The sequence below is a fragment of the Chaetodon auriga genome, chromosome 19, assembly GCF_051107435.1.
Source record: "Chaetodon auriga isolate fChaAug3 chromosome 19, fChaAug3.hap1, whole genome shotgun sequence".
Taxonomy (NCBI): Eukaryota; Metazoa; Chordata; class Actinopteri; order Chaetodontiformes; family Chaetodontidae; genus Chaetodon; species Chaetodon auriga.
Window position 1 is genome coordinate 16,238,653 of NC_135092.1, and position 27,266 is coordinate 16,265,918.

At 43.7% G+C, this 27,266-nt stretch overlaps 1 protein-coding gene across 5 annotated transcripts in view; it reads left to right on the plus strand.

Annotated features, from left to right (window-relative positions):
- Window positions 1-4,591: 4,591 nt before the first annotated feature.
- The window catches only part of nedd4l (NEDD4 like E3 ubiquitin protein ligase), a 43,890-nt gene continuing 21,215 nt past the window's right edge, over window positions 4,592-27,266 (plus strand). For 2 of the 5 annotated variants that reach the window (XM_076758399.1, XM_076758400.1), the window contains exons 1-8: window positions 4,592-4,961; window positions 6,752-6,825; window positions 12,349-12,430; window positions 13,979-14,017; window positions 14,430-14,483; window positions 25,139-25,189; window positions 26,712-26,773; window positions 27,102-27,204. In XM_076758399.1, coding sequence (XP_076614514.1) covers window positions 4,917-4,961; window positions 6,752-6,825; window positions 12,349-12,430; window positions 13,979-14,017; window positions 14,430-14,483; window positions 25,139-25,189; window positions 26,712-26,773; window positions 27,102-27,204 — 510 coding nt within the window. In that variant the 5' untranslated portion in view covers window positions 4,592-4,916. Of the gene's footprint in view, window positions 4,962-6,751; window positions 6,826-12,348; window positions 12,431-13,978; window positions 14,018-14,429; window positions 14,484-18,088; window positions 19,324-24,370; window positions 24,407-25,138; window positions 25,190-26,711; window positions 26,774-27,101; window positions 27,205-27,266 lie in introns of those variants that run through there. The other 3 variants (XM_076758396.1, XM_076758397.1, XM_076758398.1) reach the window with 2 other exon arrangements.

Genomic DNA, 27,266 nt, shown 5'->3' on the forward strand with positions numbered 1-27,266 from the left:
CGCAGCGGGGCTTTGAGGAGGAGAGACCCGCTGTGTGACATCCAGCAGAGGGTCCTCAAACAGAAGAGGAAGAGGATGAAGAAGAAGAAGTCGAAGAGAGGGCTGGAGGCATAAAAGTAGTTCGATGTAAAAACCTTATCATGCAGATTTGTTTTTTTTGTGCCTGACAAATCTCTCTCTCTCTCTCTCTCTCTCTCTCTCTCTCTCTCTCTCTCTCTCTCTCTCTCTCTCTCTGTGAGTGAACGTGTGTGCGTGTGTGCGCGTGTGTGCGCGTTACAGTAAGGGATTGGGTCACACGTCTACTTGTGGTTAAGGTCACTCTCCAGGAAATGAATGGCAGTGAATGCAATTTCCTCCTGAGTGACAAAAACAAGTGCTTAGTGGTGAAGGATTCATGTCTTTTACTTGAGTAAAAATACTAATACTACACTAAAAATAGTCCATTGCAAGCAAAATGTTACTTAAGTCAAAGTATGTAAATATAATGAGGAAAATGTACTTAAAGTATTAGAAGTAAAAGTATGCAGTGCTGAAAAATGTCCTATGAGACTATTTAACCATTATATCATTAGATTATTAATACTGATGCATTAATATAAAAGCAGCTTTCTACTGTTGTAGTTAGAAGAGGAGAAGTTATATTTTTAACTTTTTTTTTTTTTACAGGGCTGCAACAAATGATTATTGTTATTACGGATTAATCTGCTGCTTATTTTCTTGATTAATTGACTGATTGCTTGTACATTTTCTGAAAATAGTGTGAAATGTTGTCACATTTAGCCTGAGCCCAAAGTGACGCCTTCACGCTGCTTGTTTTGTCCAACCAACCGTGCAAGCCTCAACATCATTAAAAATCAAAGCAGAAAGTTAAGATAAGGTAGGATAAACTTTATTAATCTCGCACCAGGGAAAGCAACAGATCCTCTCATTTCAGATGGAACCATGAAATGCTTTCACATGAAAAATGACAACAATCATCAAAATATCTCTTATATATTTTGTTTGCAACAAGTTCACTTTGTAAAGTAGAGCTGTCTAATAATTGCAGTGAAGTTAAAGGCCCAATAATTCCCTCAAAGACGTAATAGAGTGGCAGCACAGAGGCCTACTTATCTGTTATACTATCAAGAATGCTGTGATATTCCTCTTGTTGTCCACGGCTGTTAACAGACTTAAACATGTTGTCCTTTGCTCTTGACATCATGCTCTTGCTGTAAGTGTGTTCATTTTGTGGATAAAGATGTGCAGTGTGTCCTGTGGGACCCTGTTTCTCTCTACACAACAATAAAAGTCAGGACATGCTCCTGTTTTGCTGCTACCTTAGTGACTTTAACTCGCTCTGCCTGTGAACAAATATTGTAAAACTCACTGTGACGATCAGAACGCCGTGTCCTGTTTATCCTTTCACTGGTTCCTCTTACTGGGAGCTGTAAACATAGTAAGGTCTCCCAGTATTTGACATGCCTCCCTCCCTCTCCCTGGCCTCCCATGACCTCTCCCTGACTCACTCTGTCTTATTCATGCCTTCATGTGAGTCAGTTAGTCAGCTGTTTGACACGGATATGCAAAAGATTCATACACTCCTTTTGTTTTAATCCTCTAAAGGGAAATAAAAACATATCACACCTGTCCAGAAACACAAATCCTCTGGTCGAAAGGTGCAGAGATATTTGATTTACTACAGGATGTAACCCCGACTGACGTCCCCGCTGAAAACACTGTATGTGAGTCTCTGTCTAAATAGCAAAAAGACAGACAGTAATGCACCTGGATAAGACTAACAGCATTAAAAAAGGATGCTTCAGTGTGTGGATGGCGCCTGTGATGAAACATGAGGTGAACAATCACTGCAGGAAGGTGTGTAAAAAAACATGAACTCTGCAGATGCACGATGGCTGTAAAAGACTTCAGCTGCTGGAGATTCATGAAGGTGAACTAATTCCAGATTTCTTCAGGGATCTTTAGGGATCAGCCTCTGTATCCGATCATTGTCTCCTGAGCTAAACTTCCTTTTGGCTCATTGTGTTTGCTCTGTGGGAAGCCACACCTGCAGAGATCCTACAGACGCAGACACACATATGCATTCACGTCAAAGATGCCGCCTGAGAGACGGCAAATTCCTGGAAAGTCATGATGTGGACAGCAATGTGGGCTCAGCATTTACTTTTATTGGTTTTATCTCACATCTTTTTATTTGCCATCGGTCAACTGTTAGGTCACATGTCGTAAATTATTTTTTTACTGCTCAGTTGCTGATCTTAAAGTATCAAAAGTACTCAAATGCAGAAAATGGCCCCTTGTGTTATAACATCACATTTAATGTATAATGTATTAATGTGTGAATAGCATTTTACTGTTCCAAATAATTGAGGTGGAGCTAATTTTAACAATTTTAAATATTAGCATAATCAGTGTCAATGTATTATATTTGGCATCATATGTTTTGTGTGTAAAATTACTGATGCATATTCTCATTGATGTCTAATAAATTTAGACATTCAGTTATTTTGGGAGTAGGTATAGAAAAATTCTGTGTTGAAACAAGCTTTTGGACGGAGTGAATGATGGCCATGTATCAAGAGTGGCTCGGGAAATCTCTGCCTCCCCCCTTGTCGGCTCTACTTAGAAGCAATAATGTTATATAATATGGCCATCTGCTCTTCACATTGATTTAAAAGTCCCATTATGCGACACAACATGCTGAATGCCAGTGAGCATTTGACCGTGGACGCGTTTGATGGATGCCCCCAATAGATGAGTTAAAGACAGCAACTTTTTTTTTTTTTTTTTTTTTTTTAGCTTTAAAATCATTTTCTCTGTGCGTGTGCGCAGTGAACGTGTTCTGGTATTCTGGTATGACAGCTTGCGTGCCCGTGCTTGCAGAAAAGGAGTGAGGCACGGCCTGCTGTCAGGGATGAAGGATTGCGGTCCGCCTCTTCCTCAGGAGGTGTAACATCTGAAATTACAGCCTGCAACTTCGGGTTGTACCAGTGTAACATTTCCTCCCTCAGTCGTTGTGCATCTGGAATCAGCAGGCTGCAGGGACAAACCGGGACAAACCGGGAACAGATCGTGACTCTGTAGTGACATCTAGCGGCGCTTTTGGGAACCGCTTTGAGAAAGCGTCTGTCACAGGCACCGACCCACACCACAAGGCTGCAGGGAATGGGAAATTGGGGTCTTTGTTTAATAAAGAATAGACATTTGTTAAAGGCTTACCTTTTGAAATCGCAGCTATTTAACCGCAGTTTAGGGGGCATTATTGACATAATCTGCCAGATATAATATGATTTGATATCTGATGTGATATGAGATGATCTGATATTGAATGGAAAGAAAGAAAGAAGAAATCTAGTGTTGAACATTGTGTGTTTTCTGAATGTGCTAATGCAGTTTGGTGGAGTTTCAGTAGTGCAGTAGGCGTCTAGGCGGCAGTATAGGACCGGTGGTGCTCATGAAAGTGATTTTTAAAAAACGAGCTGAGTGGCAAATGAGTGTCAACAAGGCATCATAGTATGAATAATTCAGTTTTTACTGTACACGTAAGAGCCTAACCACTGCTCAAACCATATAAACATAGTTTGATTTCAAATGAATGAACACAATAGTAAAAGTCTACATAAAAGTCTACAAATAAAAACTTAGATATGGTCGGTAGTTTATTGGCTAAAACCATTGTTGTGTTTGCGTTGTGTATTTGGGATTCCGAAAAAATAATCATATTTATCATGTCATGTAAAACACATTGCACATATTAATCACATGTAATGACTCCACGTTCATTTAGCACAAGTGGTTCACATGTGAAACATTTCACATGATGAATCCACATTTTTTTTTTTTTTTGCACATGTGGCAATCGAACCCAGATCCAAAAAATCAATAAACAAGTAACCAAACCATGGCAATGACACTGGCAGCGACAATAACAACAATACACACCCACTGTTTGTTTGTAAGGGTTACATCATTATCCAATGGGCCACGTCTATGTGCTATTAATCCTTATTTCTTTTCAGATACAGTAGCTATAACCTCACGGTATAGACCTATTTGAGCTCATTGTGGTCTCAGTTAATTTTCACTCGTTAATCGGTTGCTATTATGTGAAATTATAAACGCTGGAGTCAGAGTTCATTCAATTTCCCACGGTGACTCCTCTAACTTCTGCCGCGGCATCGACCTAAATTCGTGAGACGCGGATCAGTAGTTCGATCTAATCTGTTATTTTCTGTGCATGTAACCTGTGATTGGCTGTGTCGTGCAAGCTCCGCCCCTAACATGAACGCGCTCAAGGCTGAAAGGTAATATCCAGAGCGAGGAACCCACCTGAATGAGACTAGTTCGCCGGAGATGGCGATATTATTCATGATGCAGATACATTAAAAATCCTGACAGTGCTTACCTGAGTTGCTTTACGAGAAACAGCCTCACACACCCCGAAAAAGGGGAAAAAACACACAGGCACGACACACCCCGTCTCCACGCCCACTGCATATCTTATTGGCTGATGAGGAACTCTGGGGAATTCACAACGCACTTGATTGGTTGGGGTTTGCAGCAATCACGTTCAATCGGCACAGGATTGGCTAAACTGTTAAGAGGAAGTCAAGTGTCAAAACGTTTCAGGGGATAAGCTCGGAGTTGACAAAAGCGATTTGTCTCAGTTGAAACAATTTGGACACAGTGAATTTTTTTAAATTACCAAATTGTGTCCAGGACGGACCACGCTGGCGAGGATTACGTTATCCGGCTGCGAACCAAACCCCCGTACCGAGCCAAGGATTTGCTCTCACCGTGAACTCGACCACCACCGCACGGCAGAGAGAGGAAAGTGGGACTTTATTGTTCAAGGCTAGCCAGCTAGCTTTGCCAAGCGGCTTGTTTTTGTGTGTGTAGCGTGGACCGCAGGCTATATGGCTGCGACGTACGAGCCAATATATGGACTTTCAGAAGACGAGGTAAATTAAGATTTAATCTCAACAAAGCTTTGTTATCTGGGCGACAGTGAAAAAGGGGGTGTCTCTCAGAGGGGGGGCTCAGCCAAAGATAGCTAACACCATCGTTAGCTGATAGTCAAGCTAACAAGCCCTCACCCACGGTAACATTCCGTAGTAATGTTCCGGCAGCTGTCAATTTCCTGCCCCCTGTCTGCGTGTCCACAAGTTTACTCATCTTAATTTCAGGTACAGCTGCTCACTTTGTCTCCAGAGTACTGAAATTAAACCTAAACGAAAGCTTAATAGCCTCGCTACATCCTGTACTTATATTAACGCGTGGACGACTTGTGGCTCGACTAGTAATGTCGCCCCAAAGTGCTATGTTGAAGCCCCGACATATGGAGGAGAAATTGATGCATTTCTTGGGCGGTGGGCTGCACGGCATTACAAGCTGTCAGACATAAACACTGCCCCTCGCCTGTGAGCAAAGCTGTTTGGTGGTGAGCTGAGCGCTGGGCGAGTTCGGAGACTGAGACGTGGACGTCTTGCTCTGTCACCTGAGGTCGATGCTCACTTTGGTCATGAACTCCTGTGTCGCCTTTGGCACTCAGACGTGCATCAGTAATGTATTAATGCTATATTGCAAATGTTGCGTGGCAGCACGATTGTCACGAGTCATCACAGAGTGACAAAGTAATCTGCCAACCGAGCAGCTGTCGTATGAGCCAACTACCTATCAGACATTACTAATACAGTCAGAAATAGTAAGGCTTTTTGGGATGACCATGAGAGATGACTGAAAATAAGCCTTTCATATATTCGGGGCGTGATTGTTGAGTTTGTCCTCTGCTGACATCCGTAGGCTGAACTGTCACTCCTTCACCAGGATGCAGGAGAGATTTGCATGTGGGCTTTTAATGCCAATTTACAGGACAAATGTCTTGGCGGGCCCAGTGAACTTTGGATGAAAGCTCCAAAACACATTCAATTTGTGTTTCTGACATTTAACATTTTATTCAGATTGGAACATGTGATGATAAACTTTACTCAGCCGGCGTCGGTGTATGCTCTGCCATTTCACCCATTTCACTATCACGGCTCTGCGGTGCTCTGTCAGTCATTATGGGAGGTGAGGCGTGCTTGTAACGAAATGCCACACACTGTAACTCGAGGGACTTCGGAAAGCGTTGGCTAGTTATTGGTTAATGTTCGCCATATTACAGACATTAAATCACATGGTGTAATCTCCACAAATAAAGGCTTTAAGACAATTGTGGGTCTGCATTCCATGAGACGCTGCACCTCCCGTGACCACGAGGTAAACGTTCAGTAATGCTACACCCTCTGAACAAGACCATGGCCTAAGGTAACAACAGGGTTGGCCTGGGCTTCCACCTCCACTCCCTCCTTTGCTCCTCTCTCCAGCGCTTGTCATGTATAAATAAAAAGACGCAGTGTGTCTGATTTTGTGTGAAGTGCTTTGACCCAAACATTATGGTCATCAAACACGGGGATAGTCAAAGTAAGATTGATGAGCAAACAAGCCAGCAAATACACACATTTTTGAATGTTGCGTTGCTTTATGAATGTTTTTCATGTCGTCTGTCAGGTTCGAAGTGTTGGTGTCACTCATGACTGAAAGCTTTTCAAATACAACGCGCTTTTTTTCTAGGTCAGGGTTATTGACATGACGAAGCAGGTTGGTGCAGCCAGCAGCTTGGAAGACTTGAAGTTGCTTGATTGTGAGGCTATGAGATCGTTTTTCTTTGATTTGATTAAATGTTTTGATCCATCATGTCGCTCTCTTGCAGCATGAAACGAGAGTGCTGCGGGTTAAGGTCATTGCAGGAATTGATCTGGCGAAGAAAGACATCATCGGAGCCAGGTGAGCACCTCCGGGTTTAATTCTTTCTTTTTTTAGGACACACCAGAAGATGCTGTTTTCATCAGGGGTGTCTTAGTAGTAACATTGTTGCGCCACTTTTGTGCTTTCATTGTGAGATCAGGGTGCAGGCCCGGTCAGTGCACCTCCCCCTCTCATACCACATATGTGTTTTCATTTTTAGGACTGTGTTGTAACATCCAAAATTTAAGCAAGGCACGCCAGTCAACAGTAATAAATTTTCAGGGGTGTTTATGTGAGAAAAGCCCAACATGACCTGTAGATTGCATCGTGCTCTTTGATTCAGAGGGGCTCCTTTAGCCCGTCCTCTCACCTTATAACAGCAGCGCTTCACACTTTCACTACGTTCCTTTTACTTAACAAAGACCTTGAACTCCAAGTGTTAATCAATGATTACCTACCTGCCTCTCCTGTCCAACTCATAACTCTAGTCAACTCAGTTTTTCCAGATAAAAGTGTTTGACTAATAATTATACATATCACAGACACAGATGTTAAACTTCAAACTTTTGAGGGTCTTTGAAGCGTTGTGTTCATCCAGGGGGCTTCTGTGTCTTTTGCTGTCTGACCTGCTTTTCCCGTGTGTGATTCTGTGATGAAGTGTAACCTACTGTTATCACAACTTTTCTGTCATATTGCATAATATCCCTCTGCGGAGCTGTATTTGAAGTCAGTCTGTAGTTACTGTTTTGCATGGCTAAGCACGATGACTCATGCCCTCTAAAGTTTAATTACCTACGTCTTCGTACCTGCAGTGCTAGAATGCTCTGACCGATTAATAGTACACAGAGTGACCATCAATTATTAGCAAATTATCAATTTGTTCATGTGCTAAATGGAGTTCTTAGAAACTTACTCCTTCTTAGTCCAGACCAAATGCATCATTGTCAGTCCAGGGTCTGAATTTAACGATAATGCCTGTTTATTTTTAACCGGTTTAGTCTTCGTGACCCATTCATGTACTTCCATCAGTCAAAATGACCAACCATCCTTTCTGCTGCAGATCTTTTTAATCATCAGGAAGTCATAAGCTGGCATTATTTTCACACACATTTGAAAATGTTCAATGACATACTGCTGGACTTCTCATGGGCTTTCTTTACTACACTGGCACAGAGGTCATGTGCTAGCCTATAAATTATGTCAGGTGTACAGGAAGGGAGTAAAACTAATACAAGACAGTCAGAAATTGAAATTATATCTCGAGGTTTGTGCAGCCCTGATTCCAAAAAAACTTGGATGCTGTATAAAACATAAATGAAGCAGAATGTGATATTTTTATATCTGCTTATTCTGAATTTGATGCAGCAACTTGTTTCAAACAAGTTGGGTTAGGAGTAACTAAAGACTGGGAAAGTTGTGGAATGCTCCAAAAACACCTGTTTGGATCATTCCACAGGTAAACAGGTGATAGTATCATGATTGGGTATGAAAGGGGCATCCTGGAAAGACTCAGTCATTCACAAGCGAGGATGGAGCGAGCTTCACCACTTTGTGAACACATGATTGTATAAAGGATGTTACTTTTTTGGGATGCAGGCTCGGGAACATTTCATAAAGCCATTGTCAGTGAACACAATTTGTTTGCAGATGGCTGCATTGTATTTTTATTTGTGTTTTACATAGCATCTCAACTTTTTTGATATTGGGGTTGTACGTGAAAGTGTAATGCAAACGCAGTAGTACTGCAGTAATGCCATCCCAGGAAGTGCTCAGAACAGGCTGCCTCACTGGAGATTGTATGTTGTCATTATCTGTAACTTATGCTGGTAAACAACAAGCACGAGAAGGTCCAATAATAATCTTGATGAGACAGCAACCATTAGCAGCAAAGCTTTACTCAAACAATCAGAAATAAATGACGTTATCCCAGGTACAGTGATGGAAGAAACTATGAATTGTACTTTCGTGATGCACTTGAAATGAGGCTGAAGTCGCCATATGACTAAAGCCCCGTCTAAATGTGAACACTGCTCCGTTTGTTCTTTATAGTAATGCTTTTGTATATCAGCCATGAGAAGGCCGACATTGTCAGAGGAAGAGGCTGGCATGTTTAGCACTGTGTGAATGCTCCTCACATGCCAGAGTGCATGTGTTCGCATCCTGATGGCCTGCTGGCAGGACAGCTCAGCCTGGCTCAGGAGAAATCTGAACTGTAATGAAGAAACACTGAATGAGGTCTCGATGTGTGGCGAGCTACCACAGGAGACAGTGCTGACTTGGCAGTCTGTCACCTCATAAGATGCTCAAACAGTGCTGGCTTGTTCTTTTCTTCTTTTTGCTCCAAACCTGTTTCCGCTGCTGCTGTAATACTTTGTTCTATTGTGTTCTGCTCTGTTATTTTTGACTAAATAAAACACCCCTCGGCTTCGCTTTTGCTGTTTTCGTGAGGCGTCGATAGAAACTCTTCTTGCGTGCAGTCGGGCAACAGTTTGATGGAGCTACCATTTGAATCCAGCGGCTCATGCTAGCTTTCATCTCCCAGTGTTGACCTGAAGTAGCCTGTCTCCCTCAGCAGGATTCCTGTTGATAGAAGGAAGGAGACAAGAAGGAGTCTCATTGCAGTCTAGATACAGTAGGCCCATTGTTTCTGTTTAGTCACAGTACATCACAGAACCACACAAACTCACAATTAGAGGCTGCAGGGTTCCTGGAGACGCTAATTAGCAATCAAGCAACAGCAGTTTTGCTTGGGGTGCGTTTGCAGCGCATTTTTTAATATTTCCCATTCTCCTCCTGCCTTTTCCCTTCGCTCCTTCTCAGTTACTCCCTAAAATCAATGTTAGGCTGCGCTCCAACCGGCAGCCCAAATCTAATTTTGGGCACATCCATACTGGAATTAGACCGGTGCTTATGTCAATCCTGCAGGGCAAAAAAAAATCCCATAGAAGGTGATTATGGCAAATCAGATCTAAAACACATTCGTGGATGATTGGAAATCTGAATCAAATCAAATTTCCAACCCTGCGTGTCGAGCAACTGCAATCAGCATATAATTGATTACACAGGATATGCAACACGTAACACTAACGTTTCACCCAGAGCATGGGAAAAAGAGAGATTTTACCTTACTTGGTGTCATCTGGGTAGATATTGTGCAACAGATAAAAGTAAAGACAACAAACATTTAAGTAATTTTTCCAGCATTTTCCAGGTCATTAAATGTGAGTATTTGCTGCTTTCCTTGGTCTTGCATCCTGTAACATTAATATTTATAGGTTTTGAACTGTCGGTCAGACAAACAAGCCTTTAGATGAAGTTATTTTCCGGCTCTAGGATAAAGCGATGAGCATTCTTCACTGTTTTCTGATGTTTTATGGATCAAACACTTAATCTCCAAATGATTGGCAGAACAATCCATTAAGAAAACCATCATTTGTTGCAGCCGTTCTCTCAAGTTAGGCGTTATGTTGGAGACTGTATTTGGACGTCTTTGCTGGGTATGAAAATACATGAAATGCACTGTGAAAAGCATCCATGATATACTTTGTTATCCAGTGCGGTTGGATCAGACCTCTCACTTTGTGCTTAGATCTCAGCAGGAGTGAGCCAGGTGAGGCAGCATGACTTACCTTACTTTGCTCCACTGTCATCTCCCTTCTTTTAGCCATTCACAGCAGTAACTGTGGTGCTAGTTATTTTTATATTGCTTGCTATGACAGGGTTATTAAAGACAAGTACAACACAGAATCATGTATGAGAACCCTTCAGCCATCATGTCCTCCTGCTTTATACAACATATACAAAACAAAAAGAATACAGCAACACATATAAATGTGTTTTAATACAGATTGAGATCAGAAGAAGCAGCGAGTCACATTTATAAAGGTGATTTTGTCATCCAGGTTTGGTTGTAATGCAAGAAGTTTCAAAGTTACTGATTAAAAAATGTCTGCCGTCGCCACACACTGAGACTTGTGAGAGGTTTTTCTTCAAAGGGAGGTTTTGGAAAGGTTATAACCTGACTCTGTACCTTGTGTGGCCCGCTGGGACTGAGACCAGCAGAGTAATTGGTCTGCCTGGTGAATAGCCACAGCTCCGCGTCTCTATCCAGAACTCGCTGGAGATTTCTGCCCTGTCAGCACCTTCAAATACACCAATTGGCAGTTTTTAAATAGCACAGTCACATATACTCTGCTTACTATTTGCACCGCTCACCTCAAAATGTTTTGCAGTTTCTATTTTTAGCACTCTGCTTTGTCAATACGACATTATAGCCTTATCTCACAATTCCCAAATGCAAGCAGTTTTTATCTGCTGGGTTGTTGGTGGTGGACTCGGGTTTCAGACCTGGAAACGAGCGGTGTTGAAGTGGAGTTTAGCAACATGGGCTCTGGCACCTGAGGACACAGTTAATGTGATGTCACACTGGAAATAGGGCTAACGAAGGTTATACTCGCCAGGCTGTACGGTACACTGTATGTTTACAACACGTGGAATCCAAATTCCCTATTAAGACCTAAAATTGGGGCTGGGGGACATGATAATTTTTTCCATTTTGATCAACATTGATATTTATCACGATGTATGATTTGATAATGCAGCCAGTTTGAAGCGTGAAGAAACCAGAGAGTTCACTGGTTAAACTTCAGATTACAGTTTAAACATTTAACTGTGTCAAGTTGCCTTGTAACTTACAGTAATGTTGTTGTCGCTGGGACGGCACCTTTTCAGATGGAAAAGATAGCAGAAAGATGTTTTGCAGACCGTCTTAATCTGCACTTAGTAGCTGTTTAAATATCCAAACCACTTCTGTATAATTGATGTCATGTTACCGTTTTTGGCAAGAATTTCCTGAGCTTTAATTTTAACGTGAGTTCACTTTCACCGTTGCTTTCGAGTCCCTCTGCCCCTCTCATGCTTTCACGACAGCATCCTCCTCCACCTCCACTCTCAGAAATGGACGTGTGCTTTGATGAACAAGCCTGAAACTGTGCACTGACTGGCTGTTCGATCTATCTGGCTTTATTTTGGTGTATGGCGTCCCGTGATATTCTTGTTGTGTATGTAGATCTGGTTGTGCTACTCCAGTTTACGTCATGTGTTCTCTCACAAATTTCTCCCACTGGAGATAATAAAGGCTGCTCTAATCGTCCATATCGAGTAAAAAAATAATCTTTGTTGTCGGCGAATCGAGATCGTTTTGTGGCCCAGCCCTACCTGAAACCGTGTCTTCTTATATGTATGTAAAGTTGCCTCATAATGCTTGGCCATATTTGTGCTTTTTAGTCAGATTTTGTCTGATTTAAACCATAATTGTGTTCATTTTGTTCATACTGTTCTGACTTTTTCTGAACGGAAGAACAACGATGTGTTTATTCTTACAAATTGGAAAAATACTGTTTTGGTATTTGAAATGGATGTATTCTGTCAGCAGCACTATCATCTGTAAATGAATTTGAAATATTATTGGTAAGTACTCATAAACTTGTGGAGAGCAGATTTGTAACTCTCACTTTTCACCACTAATTTTTCGTCTTGTTTTTTTTTCCTTTATCTCTGCAGCGATCCTTACGTCAAACTTTCCCTCTATGTTGCGGATGAAAACAGAGAGCTTGCCTTAGTCCAAACAAAAACCATTAAAAAGGTAGGTCCGATGATAAAGAGGTTGCTCCCTCCTGTGTTCTGCACGGACCTTTGCCTCACAGCTTCAGACCTAATGAACTTTAACGTCTTTGCATGGCAGCAGATTGGTCACCTCCTAATCTCAGCCCCAGTGCTAGCACCACTTTTCCCTCAGATCAAGGCAGTCGTATCATCTTGAGAGGTGGAAACCAGAGGAAGTCACCAGAAGGCGGTGCCTCCTTTCCTGCTCAGGGGAGTGTAGAGGGAGACATTGGACAAGCCCTTTTCCCCCAGTGGCCCGTTTTTGAGGAGGAAATGTATTCTCAGCAGGGGGAGCTATTACTTGCTATTAGTGTAAACTCCACTCAGAGGATATCTTGATATCAAAGTGGGCTCTTATTTTGAACCAAATGTTTGCAGCTCCCACTGTGGATCACTCTAGTCTTTATAGTTTAAAATGAAGTCTTAATTCACATATAGTGCAGAACATGTAGTGCATGTTATTCATTTGGTAGGATTTGTGGAAATCTTCAGTATATGCATGGATAAAACTTTGATACGCTCACATGTAGCCTGACTCTGCAAGCAGCTCCTTATTTCTTTGTAATCCCTCCTTTTCTTGCTCGTTAAGGATAGCCTCATGTAGCTGCCAGCCAACCCTCTGCTGGAGTCAAGCAGCTCAGGCCTCCATGCAGGCAGACATATGCTGCCAGTGGCCATGGCTGCCTTATTGGATATAAATAGCTGATAATGCACTGCTATGTGGAGCAGAAAAAGAAGCATTACTGCTCGGCTCTTCTGTGGGCTCTATGTGTCTTTAAGTGGGACACCTTTGATGGCGTCTTTGTTGTTGAAGCTAAGAGTTTGGCTTGTGGCAAGACGGCAAATAATGAAGAGCCAGGCTGAGACTAGCATCAGTAACTCAAAGTTACCCTGATCTCATACTAAATGTTGACTTTTGGGGTGTGTTCTGGGAATTTTTCATTATTTAATCAAGAGAATTTGACGGATTTTAGTGTTACATTTTCCATCAAAGGGCAGTGGGTTCGTTCATCACTCCTCTATGTCAGCAGTGGTTTTAACAGAGGTGTTATTTTATGGCTGCCGTAAAATGGCAAAAAAGTGTTTATTAATCAGACTGATGTGAAATTAAGGCTTCATTGACATTCTAGTGTTTAGGTCATTCCAATCACCAAGGGAATTTTAATGAGATCTGTCACATAGCTCCCAATCCAATAAAATATCGGGCAGACGGAGAGAGAGCCGCCGCATTCACACGCTGAGCTGGCCCATCCAGAAAGTGGGTGAAAATCCTCATGGCTGTTAATCTAGGGCCTAACGCCAATCACCGGCACATGTCAGAGCTACAAACTTCCTCCAACGGCTAAGAGGATCATTGACGCACAAGACTGAGCCTAATTTCTCACTTGAGCTCTCTCCTCTCACGACGAGCTGGACAGGTTTTATACATCTGCTCTGTTTCCTGTGTAAGCCAATGATGCCGCTCACTGTGCTTTAATACACAGTTAATTCATTATCAGTCTAACCACATCCATGCTTTGTGTTTCAGACCCTCAATCCCAAATGGAACGAAGAATTCTACTTCAGAGTGAGTTCATTATGTGTCAGATTCCCTTTCTTCCCGCTGTCCTGCACTGCCATGGTCTGTTATTGCCCGTGTTTATCCTAGAGTGGTGGTGTTAGAGTTGTTAATCTTTGGCTGGAGTTTAACTGAGAGCTGAGTTCCACCTCCTCCACCACTGTAATCAAACAGACCATGTCAGACTTTAGAAGCTTAGCCGCACGTGTGTGATTATTCTCCACCGGTTATTTATAAAGAATTATAGTTCAGTGCCATGTTGTAACGCTTAGAAGACTGACTCGCTGCTAGCCACCGTCGTCGTGAAGTATTTGACGCAGAAGCGAGCAGGCTGTTGCCTACAAGGTGTTTGTTTGCATGTACATCTGCATTGGCTTTGCATGCCACGTAACCACTGGTTGACTGCTGTATTATCTCACAGGTGTGTCCGCAGAATCACAGGCTACTCTTTGAGGTGTTTGATGAAAACAGATTGGTAAGATTCACATTTTGTACCCTCTTACCCCTCACTCCCTCTGTTGTTTATGTCACACATTATTTGTCTGTCAGTTGTGGATTTATTTCCAGTTCTAGAAGTCTCGAAAAGTTGGGACGCTGTGTAAAACATAATAAAACAAGTATTCTGCTTTTATATATGTTTTACACAATGTCCCACATTTTCTGGAATCAGGAGTTGTTCCAACCACCCGGATCTTCATGCTTTGAATTTACATGTTTCTGCTTCAAACTATCCAGACATTGGCTTCCCAGTGTTACTTGCTTTTATGGTTTAGTCTCAGTTATGTGAATGAAACATTAATTTGCCACTAAATAAAACATGATGATTATAAAACTGATATTGCTGCACATCTTTCCAAGTAATTTTCCCAGAATAGCTCCGCTTTCATTTCACTGCGGGGATCACCAACAACCTGGAATGTATTATATTGACTTTATCCGCACCCCCATGTCTTCACGATCTTTTTCTCGTGAACTCTCCGACACATTGCAACATCTGATATCGCAGGATACCAAACTGTAAGCTCAGTCAGAAGAACACAAGCAGAAGAAACGTGTTGCAGCACATGTGGGAGAGAACAGAGGCAGCGAACGGCCTGTTCATCCTCTAGTTTCATGCTCCGCTTTAAGGCCGCAGTCCACCAACAGCTACCACATTCCTCTTATGTCAGATTTCTCAGATTTCCCCCACAGACGAAAACACTCGCTTCCTTGACTTGTGAAATTAAAGCCCAGTTGCCATGACAACTAGATTAAATGTCTGCGCAGTGTCAAGAGTTGCGGCAATTAAAAATAGCACACGTATGTCTTAATGATCATCTCACTCGTTCACTGTCAGTGTAGAACCTTCACCTCGGCCGACCACGTCCAGAGGAGGCTGAAGTGGCTGTTGACATAATGAAGACATTGTTCTCTGGAAGAAGTAAAAGGCTTCCCTGAGAGGGCTGTAGGAATGCACTGATACTTGTTTCTAATGGCTTCTCAGTAACTCTGGGGTCTGCATCTTGAGATTGATGTTTAGTAAAACAAGCAAACTTAGTATTGATGTCCTTGGCTGGATAAGACACATTCTGTCTGGGCCTCACAGGCTCAGGGCTGCTGCCTTTGGAGGACTAACGTGGGAGGTTTCTCTTTCCCAATTTACTTAATCAAGTGAAGATAGGTGCATTTTATGATGTAGTCTGCACGTTTCATTCACTGATAAAATCAGCGCTCGCGTTGGTGCGGGTTGTGTGTGCTCGTTCTGCACGCCCCTGCTGAGGGGAATCGCTGGCCCTCGGCCCGCTAACGAAAGGACAGCTCTGATTTCTCCCTCAGTACGGTGGGAGCCGTATAGCCGAGGATGACACAAGAAAGCGCAGCACAGGCGGCCTCGAGCTCGGTCCTGTCCTTATATGTCTGAGGAGGTGCTCCTCTGTCGCTAGGTGCATGCCAAGGCAGCCCCTCCACCACTGGCCAGTATGTCTTTGAAGGAGCTGCTTGTTCTCCTGCATCCATTACTTTTATGGTTTATTTGTCAGAGGAGATGAAAAGTTAGATGAAGCTTTGTGCTGTAGAAATGTTGCGGTTTATGCATGTGCTCTAAATGTCAACTAATGCAACTGTCTGACATATAGAAGAACTACACACGAGACTGACAGCTAACATGGAATGTAAAGAAAGAATAGGCCTAAATACAGAGTAGTGCTTTGTTTGAAGCAGGCATGTTATGTCATTTGGCGAGCTGGGCTTGCTGCCATTGGACCACACACTGGCATTTTGTTTCTTTTGTACAGAACATTCTCCATAACATTTCACACACACATTTATTGACTGTGCCTAACACTGTAGGCAGTGTGTCATCACTAAGTGTAACCGGCTGCCAAGCCACAATTTCTTCTTGCTCTGCAGTCTTTTCCTTTTGACTGTTTCTGTGGCTGCAGTCAATATCGCCCATCTCCTTGATGCCCTCTTGTCCACAATGGAGATCTTTTTTTTTTGTTGTCCTCCTTTTTTCTCTTTCCTGTCATCAATGGCTTGGCAACTTGATTGCAGCTTGCTTTTTTGAAACAGATAAGGTGACGCACTGAGGGCTAAACCATAGGTCAAACCAGTCATAGAAGTTGGAACAGCTTTTTGGACAGCTCTGAAAGGCCAGATTATCACAGGGAGTTTGTCAGTTCTGTGCATGGGGGCAGACAGCTCCCCCGCTAAGTCTGGCCTCAGGGCAAAGTAGCCCAGAACCTTCATTTTCTCATGCTGTTCCACTGGTGAATCACTTTGCTGCCTAGCAGCATAAAGAATGCTCTCATGAATTTACATAATGCTGTGAAATCATCTCTCTGTTTTACCTTGTACTGAAGCCAAATAGTATATTACAAGTGCTTAAGCATCATAATTTGTGTGCCTAATTTCAGCATCACAAACTAGGATCACAGCTGAGTTGTATCTTGGGCGGTTTTTGGATGCAAACAGGGTGGCCTATAAAACCACCAGACAGTCAAGTGTTGGCTGTGTATGGGAGGCAGCGTAGTTTATTCCGTTTGAAGAAGACTTGGATGTCTTTCTCCGGAGAGGGCTGTGCTGTTTGCCGTATCAAAGCTGCAATCTGTCAGATACTCTGCTCTTTACTCTGCTGCTGCCTATTTTCTGGTCCATTTTTAGTAACAACTTCTTTATGCCTCATTTTTTTTATGTTTCCAAGCTACAAGAAGTACCAGTGGGCCTGGTGAAAAGGGATATAGATTTCATATTGTGTGTTTGTTTACCGCAGATTTATGGGTCTGTCGTGTCTTCTTCTCTTGCCCTGGCCGATCCATGTTATGACCTTAATTCATTGCATTAATGGGGAGAGAGTGCAGACGGTAGAGTCATATTTACCACTGGTGTTCATGATGAAGACAGTGGTGTTTTGAGGAAGATATTTGGTGCAAGAAACTGAGCTACACACAGATACTGGGAGAGCAGATTTAGGTAAAGAATTAACTTATTGGAGTTAAAAACTACCAAACTGCTTGTATGTAGGAGTGAGGGCATTATGAGAGGCGGGGAGGCGGGGAAGTGCGCGGGGGTTAGAAAGAGATCATGTGAATGGAGGAAGGGATGGACAGTGGCAAGTAGGATGTGTTGTGGGGGGCCAGCTGGCACTTGAGGGCAGAGTGGGGTTGTAACAAGAGGTGGCAGAGCCATTTGTAGTCACATGACTGACAAGCAACCCACTGTCACCTCGGAAACCAGGAGCGCCGGCCGCTCTTATCCAATCATGTCAGGAATGCTGGCCGTCATTCGGCTGAGGCTATTTCTGCTGTCTGTCGCTAGTGCTTGGTAGTGCTTAGAGTCTGGCATACAGGGATCCTTCTTCTTTTTTTTTTTTTTCTTTCCCCCCTCACCCTTCCTCTCTTTAGCCTCGACTCTGCCTTTCCTTTGAGTGCGCAGTGTAAAGTTGTCAGCTCTTTTGCAGTGGCAGTCTAGTTTTTGTGGTGTGACTTCTTTCCTCTGTACAGTTTACTGTGGGAAGGAAAGTTGTGGAAGAGACTCGCAGAGGGTGGGAGGGAGGGGGGGTGAGAGAGAGTGGAAGAAAAAAAAAAAAAAGGGGATCAGTCATCTAGTCAGCCAAAGCAGAGAAGTGGGCGACAGTAAGAGACCGAGACGGGAGCCAGAGGAGAGAACTGAACAGCCAGTCTAAGCGAAAGTGAGAGGGAACGGGAGCTGTGATACGGGAGGTGAAAATGGCACAACGTCTGCGTTTGTACTTTGGCTCAGGCCGCAGTAACACAGCCCCGGAGGTGCTGGAGGGAGACTCCGAGGAGCAGCAGGGAGACAATGTTGTGGTCACGCCGCTCAGCATGCAGCCTCCTCCGGTATCGAGGCCTTCTCAGGAGCCAGCTGCGCAGCATGTCCCACCAAGAGCGTTTGGTTCGGAGCCTTCGCTGAAACGCAGCTCCTCCATGTTCATACCTCAGCTCGCCGCCTACGCTGAGCAGCGGCCCACCAAGAGCTCCTCCATGCACATCTCCCTCCAGCGCGCCAATGGATCCCGGAATGGAGATGCCCGTGGTCATGTCGATGATGTCCCGCCACCCTGTTACACTCCTCCAGGACCTGCGCCTGCCTATACCGAACCGCACATCGAAGCGGATGTTCCGCGACATCCGCCTCCTCCTTACTGCAGCCCAGATTCTTTAAACTCACAAACTTTGGTGACAGAGCCGGAGCTGCCCAAACGCAGGGTCTTTAGTATTGGTTCCAATGGCCATACTGTGTATAGCAGAGGTCAACCTGGTATCAGTGTTGGTGGCATTTGTATCCAGAGGAACTCTCCTGACGGCTCTGACATCCAGCATTTCAGAATCCTACCTTACGGCGGTACTGGCTGGTCTGTCCAGCAGCCGAGCTTGGACCAGTGCTCTGTCGTCAATGGTGGAACACAGAGACTAGTGTTTCAGCTCCAGCAAAATCAGAACCAGGACCAGAGCCAGGACAGGCAACAGGCTGCTGCATCCCAGGAAGAATGCACAGATGTTGGCTTTGCCAGCTCAAGGGGTAGCCGTACGGTGCGTTACCCCAGAATTCGACTGGAGAGAAGCTCGTCTCATCAGAGGCTGCTGCTGGAGAATCAACACCAGAAAACTGGTGCAGATAGCCAGGCTGTGGAGGAGAACCAAGCAGACGCGGAGACTCAAAGAATGGAAGCAAGAAACAGATCTAATGCTTGTACTTTCAAAATCAGTGGGGATTCTTCCAGAAGGCAGCCTCACTTCAAGATCTATTTTACCCCTGGCGGAGGTGGAGATCAGGATGTGAGCCTCTGCAGTGATTCGACAAGGAGTAATCCCAAGGTAAACTACTAGAAATCTTTAGATCTACGGGAGTCTTGGTTTTACTGATGAAGATATGAATTTGAGAATGAAAATTGAACAGCCACAGCAAATAGTGGACGGGTCATCTCACTCCTGTGACATGACAGCTTGTTTGTAGTGAAGTCAGAATAACGGGGTGGGGGCATGTAGAAGGGCCACGGACATAACAAATGAGAATCAGGGTGAAATGTATAACTACATACCTAAATTGTGCAAACTTTGTGGCATTTCCCCAGTATTTCACATCTCATTTGCGAAGCTGCTAGTGTTTCACTTATGCTCCTGCTTGAATTCAGCCCAGATGAGGAGAGATCCGTATGGTGCAGGAAGAGGGTGGCGACATTCTGGGAAGTGAAAAGCACAGACATGGTTGCTGAGTTAAATCACACACACTGGCTGTCTTTCACTTCACGACCACAGGCATTTGAAATTTTACACACATCGGCCCGTTCAGTCATGAAAGGAAAACAGGAGCAGGAATGGGTAATTTCTCCCTGTGCACTTGTTGCCTTCTGCTTCACAGAAATGTGACACTTAAGTTTGGTAATACCCTTAACTGCAGCCAGTGCTCGTTGAGAGTTGGCTGTTTCTATCTTTAGTCTATTTCGAGTGTGCTTGTTGATTTTGAGAGCGGGCAGACGGCATGTCTTCTTTGGCTCTAGGCTGGTATGGATCCGTATCCTCGCAGCTGCTCCGCGAGTGATTGAGAACTTAGACGTTGTTATTGCCCAAACACTGATCAAGAAGTTTAACGAGCTATCAGTATCCTGAAATGTTCTCCTTCTCGTGTGTATCGCTCAAGCTTTGGAAACGAAACAGGCCCAAAGGTCGCTCTTCTACAATCAGCGTCATATTACCTAATTTGTCATTCACAAGCTTCTTCTTAAATCACTTTAAATATTCGACGTGTCGGCAGCAGCACGATCTTTACCCCTGGAAAATAAACTGAAACTCAAGTTGCAGCTTTAAATAACTGCTGTTTATTGTCGCTATTTAAATTATGGGGCTGCCATTGACTATATCACCATTACTCCCAGTAGTTTCTCACGAAGGGTTTGCTGCCAGGAGTCTATCAGGGATTCTATACACCCCTGATTCCAGAAAAGTTGGGACACTTTATAAAACGTAAGTAAAAACAGAACACAATAAGCCCAGGTAGTAACATCCTTTATCCAATCATGTGTTCACAAAGTGGTGAACCTTGCTCCATCCTGAACAACTGAGCCTTTAGAGGACGCCCCTTTCACACCCAGTCATGATACTATCACCTGTTACCAGTCAACCTGTTTACCTGTGGAATGTTCCAAACAGGTGTTTTTGGAGCGTCCCACAGCTTTCCCAGTCTTTAGTTGCGATGTTGTTGTATATACAACCTGGACATTTGTGGTTCCCAACCTTTTTAGCTTGTAACATCTAAAAAAAATCAATGTCTATTTATGATCTCTTGTCGCGGGTTGATTGTATGCGAGTCTTGACAAGTAATTTTTACTGTTCAGATTGCTTTTTGAAGGTTATAGCCTCAAGTCTTTATTCTGCTTTCCTGTCCTGTTAGTTATTTCATGACTCATGGCCAGTGTGCTACACCAATGAATTATAATGGATCTAACGGTGCCCTGTGGTGTACTTGACTGTTAGTACTGCGCGATACGCAGTCCTGCCAATTGTTTCACATTATTCCACTGACAGACAGGGGACAGTAAGGTGCTACGATGCACAGCAATGCACCAGCAAAGGCTCATTTACTGCTACCAGTAGTTAACAGGTGTTAAAATATTCAGAAAAAAACAGCTGTGCAAATAATTTATGTGGAAGGAAATACATTCAGCGTGCTTGTTTGACTTCAAGGATACACACACTGAACAACTTCATGATTTTTTTTTGTGTTTCATCTCTTAATTTAAAAACTTGTGTTTCATCAGGACTGTAACACTTTGGATTAACTGGTTATTCTTGCCTTCCTGACCATTAAGGCTAACAAGGATAACTGCAGTATGCTAACAATGATGTTTTAAATCCAAGATGGTGTAAGATGCGGTAAAATATTTATGGTTTGGGCTGTTCTCCACTAATGCATCTACTATGACTGAAATCATATTTTTAGTCATAGTTTTGACAGCACTTAGGCCGTACGTGAATGCATTTTACACTCCTTCCCTTCTTTAAGACACATGGTGTTGTGTTACCCAAGGGCATCTTGTTTCTCGTGCAACAAGGAAATCCTCATTTAGACCGCAATGACAGGTCTTCCCCGACTGGTTGCCTGGAGCTGGAGTGCCCCTTTTAAAGCTCCGGATGATGGGATACTACGAGTGTGTGTTGTGTGCGTGCCAGCTAGACTATCTGCAGACAGCTATGCCACCGTGTCGTGCCCTCGTTACAGCCCTGCCTCGACACCCCCCCCCCCCAGTTGCCATTCACAAAGAGCTCTTGCAGGCCACTGGGTTTGCTATATTTACCTGAGACTGGACTGTGGATGGATGGGGGGGTTCTCTTTTTATTTTGGTCCGGTAGCGTGTGAGAGGGATTCATATTGCTATTGTTGTGAAGGGCTTTTCTCTGTCGGCTCTGATCTCTCAGAGGTGCAGGGCATTGTAATTCAGTTGTGTCAGCACGGAGACTGTTGAGTAGGTGAGACAACCTCTTCACACTTCAGTGCGAGCCTGGACTTGTTCCAGGTTGCTCTATATACTCCGTCTGTTACCACTTCTTCATGCATGGCGGTTCAGTACGGCTACAGTTAGCATTAACCATTGTCATCATGCATCTCTTGTTGCATCCAGGCATGCTGTAATTGCTCTGGTCCAGTTTGAATGAAGTGAATTTCATTTGTGCGCTGAAAGATTAAAAACAGCAACACCTCTTTCTGTAAACAATGTCTGTGAAAAGGGTTGATAATGTGTTGTGTGGAGTATCAGGACATTGTTGTTGAATTTCTTCACTTTTCAGTGCTGTGAACACCACCTCCATTGTTTGGGTAGTGGAAGAAAACTCAGAAACTTTTATGTAAAATCCAGAGCTATCTGCATAAGAAGTATGTGAGAAGTAAGTGTTCGCGTTTTGGGTGAAATGACCCATTTGTGATTTTCTTGCTAACTTTTTTCAAGCTTCAAAATCCTCCATCTGCCTAATGTCTCTTAAACTCTTCGTCCCTCCTCCTTCTCTTGGTCAGTGGCACCCTCCCTCTCGGAGTGTAACCTGGCCCTGAGAGGCAGCTGCAGGCTCAACTATGACCCTTTGATGACTCTGCAATTATATCCCTCTGCACACACATACCCACAACTTAAAATGCTTGTTATTGTTAAGGACAGAAAAAAACAGCTGTGTGTCCCAGAGGTACATGTGTCCCATGGGGTACTGCTATTACCACTGCCCATTTCATAGCTTACAAGCAGCAGTGCCACCATTTTTTTATAGGTTCAAGCATGGTAGCAAATGAGTTTCCAAGGTGAAGATTAAACGTTCATTGGGACTAGAGATGCTAGTTTCAGTTACTTTTGCTTTTAGTTGCCCAACCCCTTTTAACCAGTATCTAACTGGTTAATTTTGCACTATATCGTTCCCATCAAAGCCCCCAGACTCCTTCCACCACACTGACAGGCAGCATATGGGTCGCAGTCATGCAGCATATCGATTGGGTGATAGCTTCAGACTGGAGTGCATCACACTGTATGTGTGTGTGTGTGTGTGTGTGTGTGTGTGTGTACAAATTAACTGACATGCACAATTGGACAAAAATATTCCCTGTGATTAACCAATTAACGGTTAACCATTGATATCCCTCATTGCGACTCATCAGTGCTGAAAGTCTTGGCTGGTTTGCAGCATTCTTTGTAATTCTAAACTTAATTCATGCAGCACGAACTCAGGAAGCGTTTCACAAATTCACATTGTTTGTTACACGTCAACACATGTGAGAGAGTGTAACATGACACCGTCATACTCGCGCTGTGGTCCAGGTTGCTTTTGTTGCTCTCTCCTGGTTCAGATAAAGCTCACGATTCACTGTTTCGAATTACTTGTGTCATGCAAAGCGGTAAATGAATTGTCTAGTTGGGTTGGGAAGTGAAGCCAGATCCTGCTGTAATTAACACAGCCGTGGTTTGAGCTTTTTCAAGATGAAATGGTTTAAACTGTGTCTGAGTGAGTGTGTATGTGTGTGAGAGTGCGCGTGCAGTCACAAGCGTCTGTTTACGTGCCTGTGCATTAATAACTCAGTGTTTTCATGTGACTCATTTGTAACCTTTCACCACTGAATTCCAGGTCTGTTAACTGTGGCGGGAGCCCAGTGCACTCGCTCCACAACACTGCTTTTACTTTTTCCCTCTGATCATCAGGATATACCTGATTGCTGTATATCTCAACCTCGTATCAGTGTCAATAACAGGGCTCGGCCAGCATAGTTGTAAGAAACGAGCAATCATGCAGGTTTTTCTTGTTTTTGCTCCATTAATTTAGGACAATGGAAAGCGACATTTGATGAGACTGAAGTAAGCACCGAGGACTGAAGAAGCGGTTTTCATAAGCACATTTTCTTCAAAGCTGTTCTTTGCTGACTCAGGTTTAAAAAGGGACCACAAATATCATCAAATTTCATTGTCAAATCATGTTGATATACAGGGTTCCCCCACTCATAAAGCTGAATTGGAAATTGTTTCCATAACTCCATATTTAATTTTTATGGCTGCACTACGAAGCAGCTTTTACAGATGCCACAGCACTGAAAATGTCTTCGGTTGTACATTAAAACTTGAAGAATGAATGCCTTCGAAAGAAGCTTTGAGACGGCCAGGTTGCTCTTTTATTTACAGAGAGTCTTCAATTAACAGCACTTGGTTAATATTTTTACATCGTTGACCCCGTGGCAACCCATTAAGCCTCCCACAGCCTACAGGTGGATCTTAACTCAGGACCTACAGAAATATCACACATTGTTTCAGCTCAGCCTTTCCTGTCAAACCAGTGTCTATAAACAAACATCATTGTTAGTTAATGCCTGTTGTCTAAATCAGTTGTGTCCCGCACACAGGCTTCTTCCAAGAATGGCCTTTTCCATCTCACACAGGTAATCACTGCTGGGGGCTGCTGCCGTGCAGCCCGGTCACCCGTCAGTCTCCCCCTTTTCCTCTCAGTCTGCATTAATTACGACTTAAGGATGGGCAAATCTACCGGCCTCGTAAATCTGAAGCACAAACCTTCCCTGGTTCTCCCCTGTTGTCACCGCTGTCCTTCTCTCCCTCTGTCTGGCTGACTTGGCTTCAAATCTGGTGGCAGTGGATGTTATTTTTCCTTGCTGGGTTCACTGGTTCTTCTCCTATGAAATGATACCAAAGGCCCGTCCAGAAATAAAACCCTAGACTGAGCCTCTTTGCCTGGACACGTGTGGAAATCTGTGCTGATTGGCAGAGAAGATAAGCCTCGACAAACTCGAGCAAATGTTGCACAATAATTTCGGTAACATGTGGAAGAAATTGCTCCAACATAATTGCACTTCATGGTTTTGCAGCCATGTTAGATTTTCAGATCCAGGTGTCCACAAAAAAAAAAAAAAAAAGGCTAGAGGTTATTTCTGGATGGGGCTGTCCATGAAATGAACATCTTTGTCTCTTTCACTCCGTCTGTGACAAACGAACACGAAATGCTTCTGGACCTTCTGGTGCGTTAGGTAATTAACCTCAACATCGTGGTTTCTCCCCCTCTCTTCCCCTGCTGGAACTTTCGGTGTTCCCCAGACACACTCAGAAAGCTGCTACTTCTAAAATTAAGCCGCTGAAGGTGACCTTGTTTTCTTTCCTAGACCAGAGATGATTTCCTGGGACAAGTTGATGTTCCTCTCAGTCATTTGCCGGTAAGTTATTTGCGTGTGTGTGTGTGTGTGTGTGTGTGTGTGTGTGGCCAGTCTGACACTGTTTTGAATACTCAGCTGTTTCTTATCTTCAGTTTTTGCTCTGCCTGATCAGCCTCTGTGAAGGTCAGGCGAAAGAGTGTGTTTGTGTGTGTCTGTCTGGAGTGTGAGAAAGTGCTAGCCTCACAAGTAGCATGTTGTTATGCTCAAACAGCTCACTCCTTGTTAGACATGGAAAGCGGGTTGTCTAGAATGTAAACAGAGGTGACTGTCCCGAGGGCGGCCTGCACTGAGAATCAATGGAAAAAGCTTCACTTGTCAAATTCTCACATTCACGTGCGCTCACTTGGAATCTGGGCTGGTGGGAGATAACAGCTTTTCACAGCAAAAACACGCAGAACCAGTGTGTTTGCACCTCGGCAGTTTTTACAGTTCAGGTTTGACGTAAGCTTGAACAGACCCGCAAACCCCTCTGAAGCAGCACGTCCTCAGCTCGTTTGAGAGCCCTGCTGTCAGACCGGCTCCGGCTCTCTGAAGTTCTAAGTTGTGAACCTTTAAAAGTACATCAGTAAAAGGTGTCGGGGTTAATTATTAATGTCCTGTTTGGCTCCCATAGGTCCAGGAAATTGGCAGCAGATAAAAGCTGAGTCATGTGGAGAAGGGAAGTCAGTGGACGGGCGGGATGGAGAATAATAAAAGAGAATATTTGGTCTTGATGCAGCTAATGCCGAGAATCTTAATTTAGCAAATTGAGCCGAGCATGAATAAGCTCCTGCAGTGCTTGTGTGGGTGATGTGTTCTGCGTCATGTGTGTGTTTTGAGTCGATTCATTCATTTTGTGCATGACTACATGTTGTAGGAATTGCAGTTTTATTCATAGTGACCGGACATTACTTTAGTCATCACTTTTCTTTATTAACTAGCTCCTTGATACTCCTTTCATCAATCAGGTCGGCCGTTCTGACCCACCTGAATATATCTGGTAGCTATTCTTCCCTCGTGGAAGATTAAAACTTTTTCCAAATACAGTTTCATGCACCATAAAGCAAACCCTGTGCCAGCTCATGTGCCTGTGTTTGTTGCATGAGTCACACTTAAGACAGGGTACATATTGCTTCATGCTTTTTTAACAGCAGCTATTTAAATGCATTATTCACAAAACTTGATATCAATTCTTAATATCTAAAAGCAGCAGCTGCATCTCAAATTATTATCTTTTATGCAAAACTGATATGGAAACTGACAGTGAGGTTCAGTGGTACGTTGCAGAACAGTATGTGGTGAGCAGCCAGTCTGTACTGGTTTGGCCCAGTCAGAGAGAGGTGGGAGATCGCTGTGAATCACAAAAAACCTTTTTGCTGTTCAATGTGTAACAGGAGAAGCTCACGATTACATAATGATGGCTGCGCAGAGGGCTCCAGCTGTGTTGTAAACTCACGGCTCTGATATTTTGATGCTCTAACATGCGCATTTGCTTGTGTGTGCAATTGATTCCTGTCAACAAATGCCTCCTCTTACTTTGCAGACGGAGGACCCTGCCATGGAGCGTCCCTACACGTTTAAAGACTTCCTCTTACGGCCAAGAAGGTCAGTTTCTACCCGATGTTACAAGTAAACAATAACATTGGATACCAATAAATCGCGTCTGGTTTGCCCAAACTAGCAAGTAGAATAGACTTTGACACATTGTTAAACTCATGATCTTGGTTTGGCTGCAAACTGGTGTCATATCTCGAGAGAGCGGCACGTTCACGTGACGGTCAGTTGAACGCTGAAGGTGAAAGACCATCTGGTGCTCATAGGCGGTTTGGAAACTCCCCTGCATTTCTAAGCTAGGGGCTCTGAGGGTGCGGGACACCTGGTTTTGATGTGCTGTTTTCAAGAGGGTCCATTTTTGCTGATGTTATCCTTCTAGTCACAAGTCCAGGGTGAAGGGTTACCTGCGCCTAAAGATGGCCTATCTGCCCAAACAAGGAGGACAAGAGGAGGAGGCTGGAGAGATGAGGGAGGAGGCTGAGGTAAGGTTTTGGCCACCGTTGTTGGTTAACTGCTGACTGAACATTACCAAAGGCATCCTTTT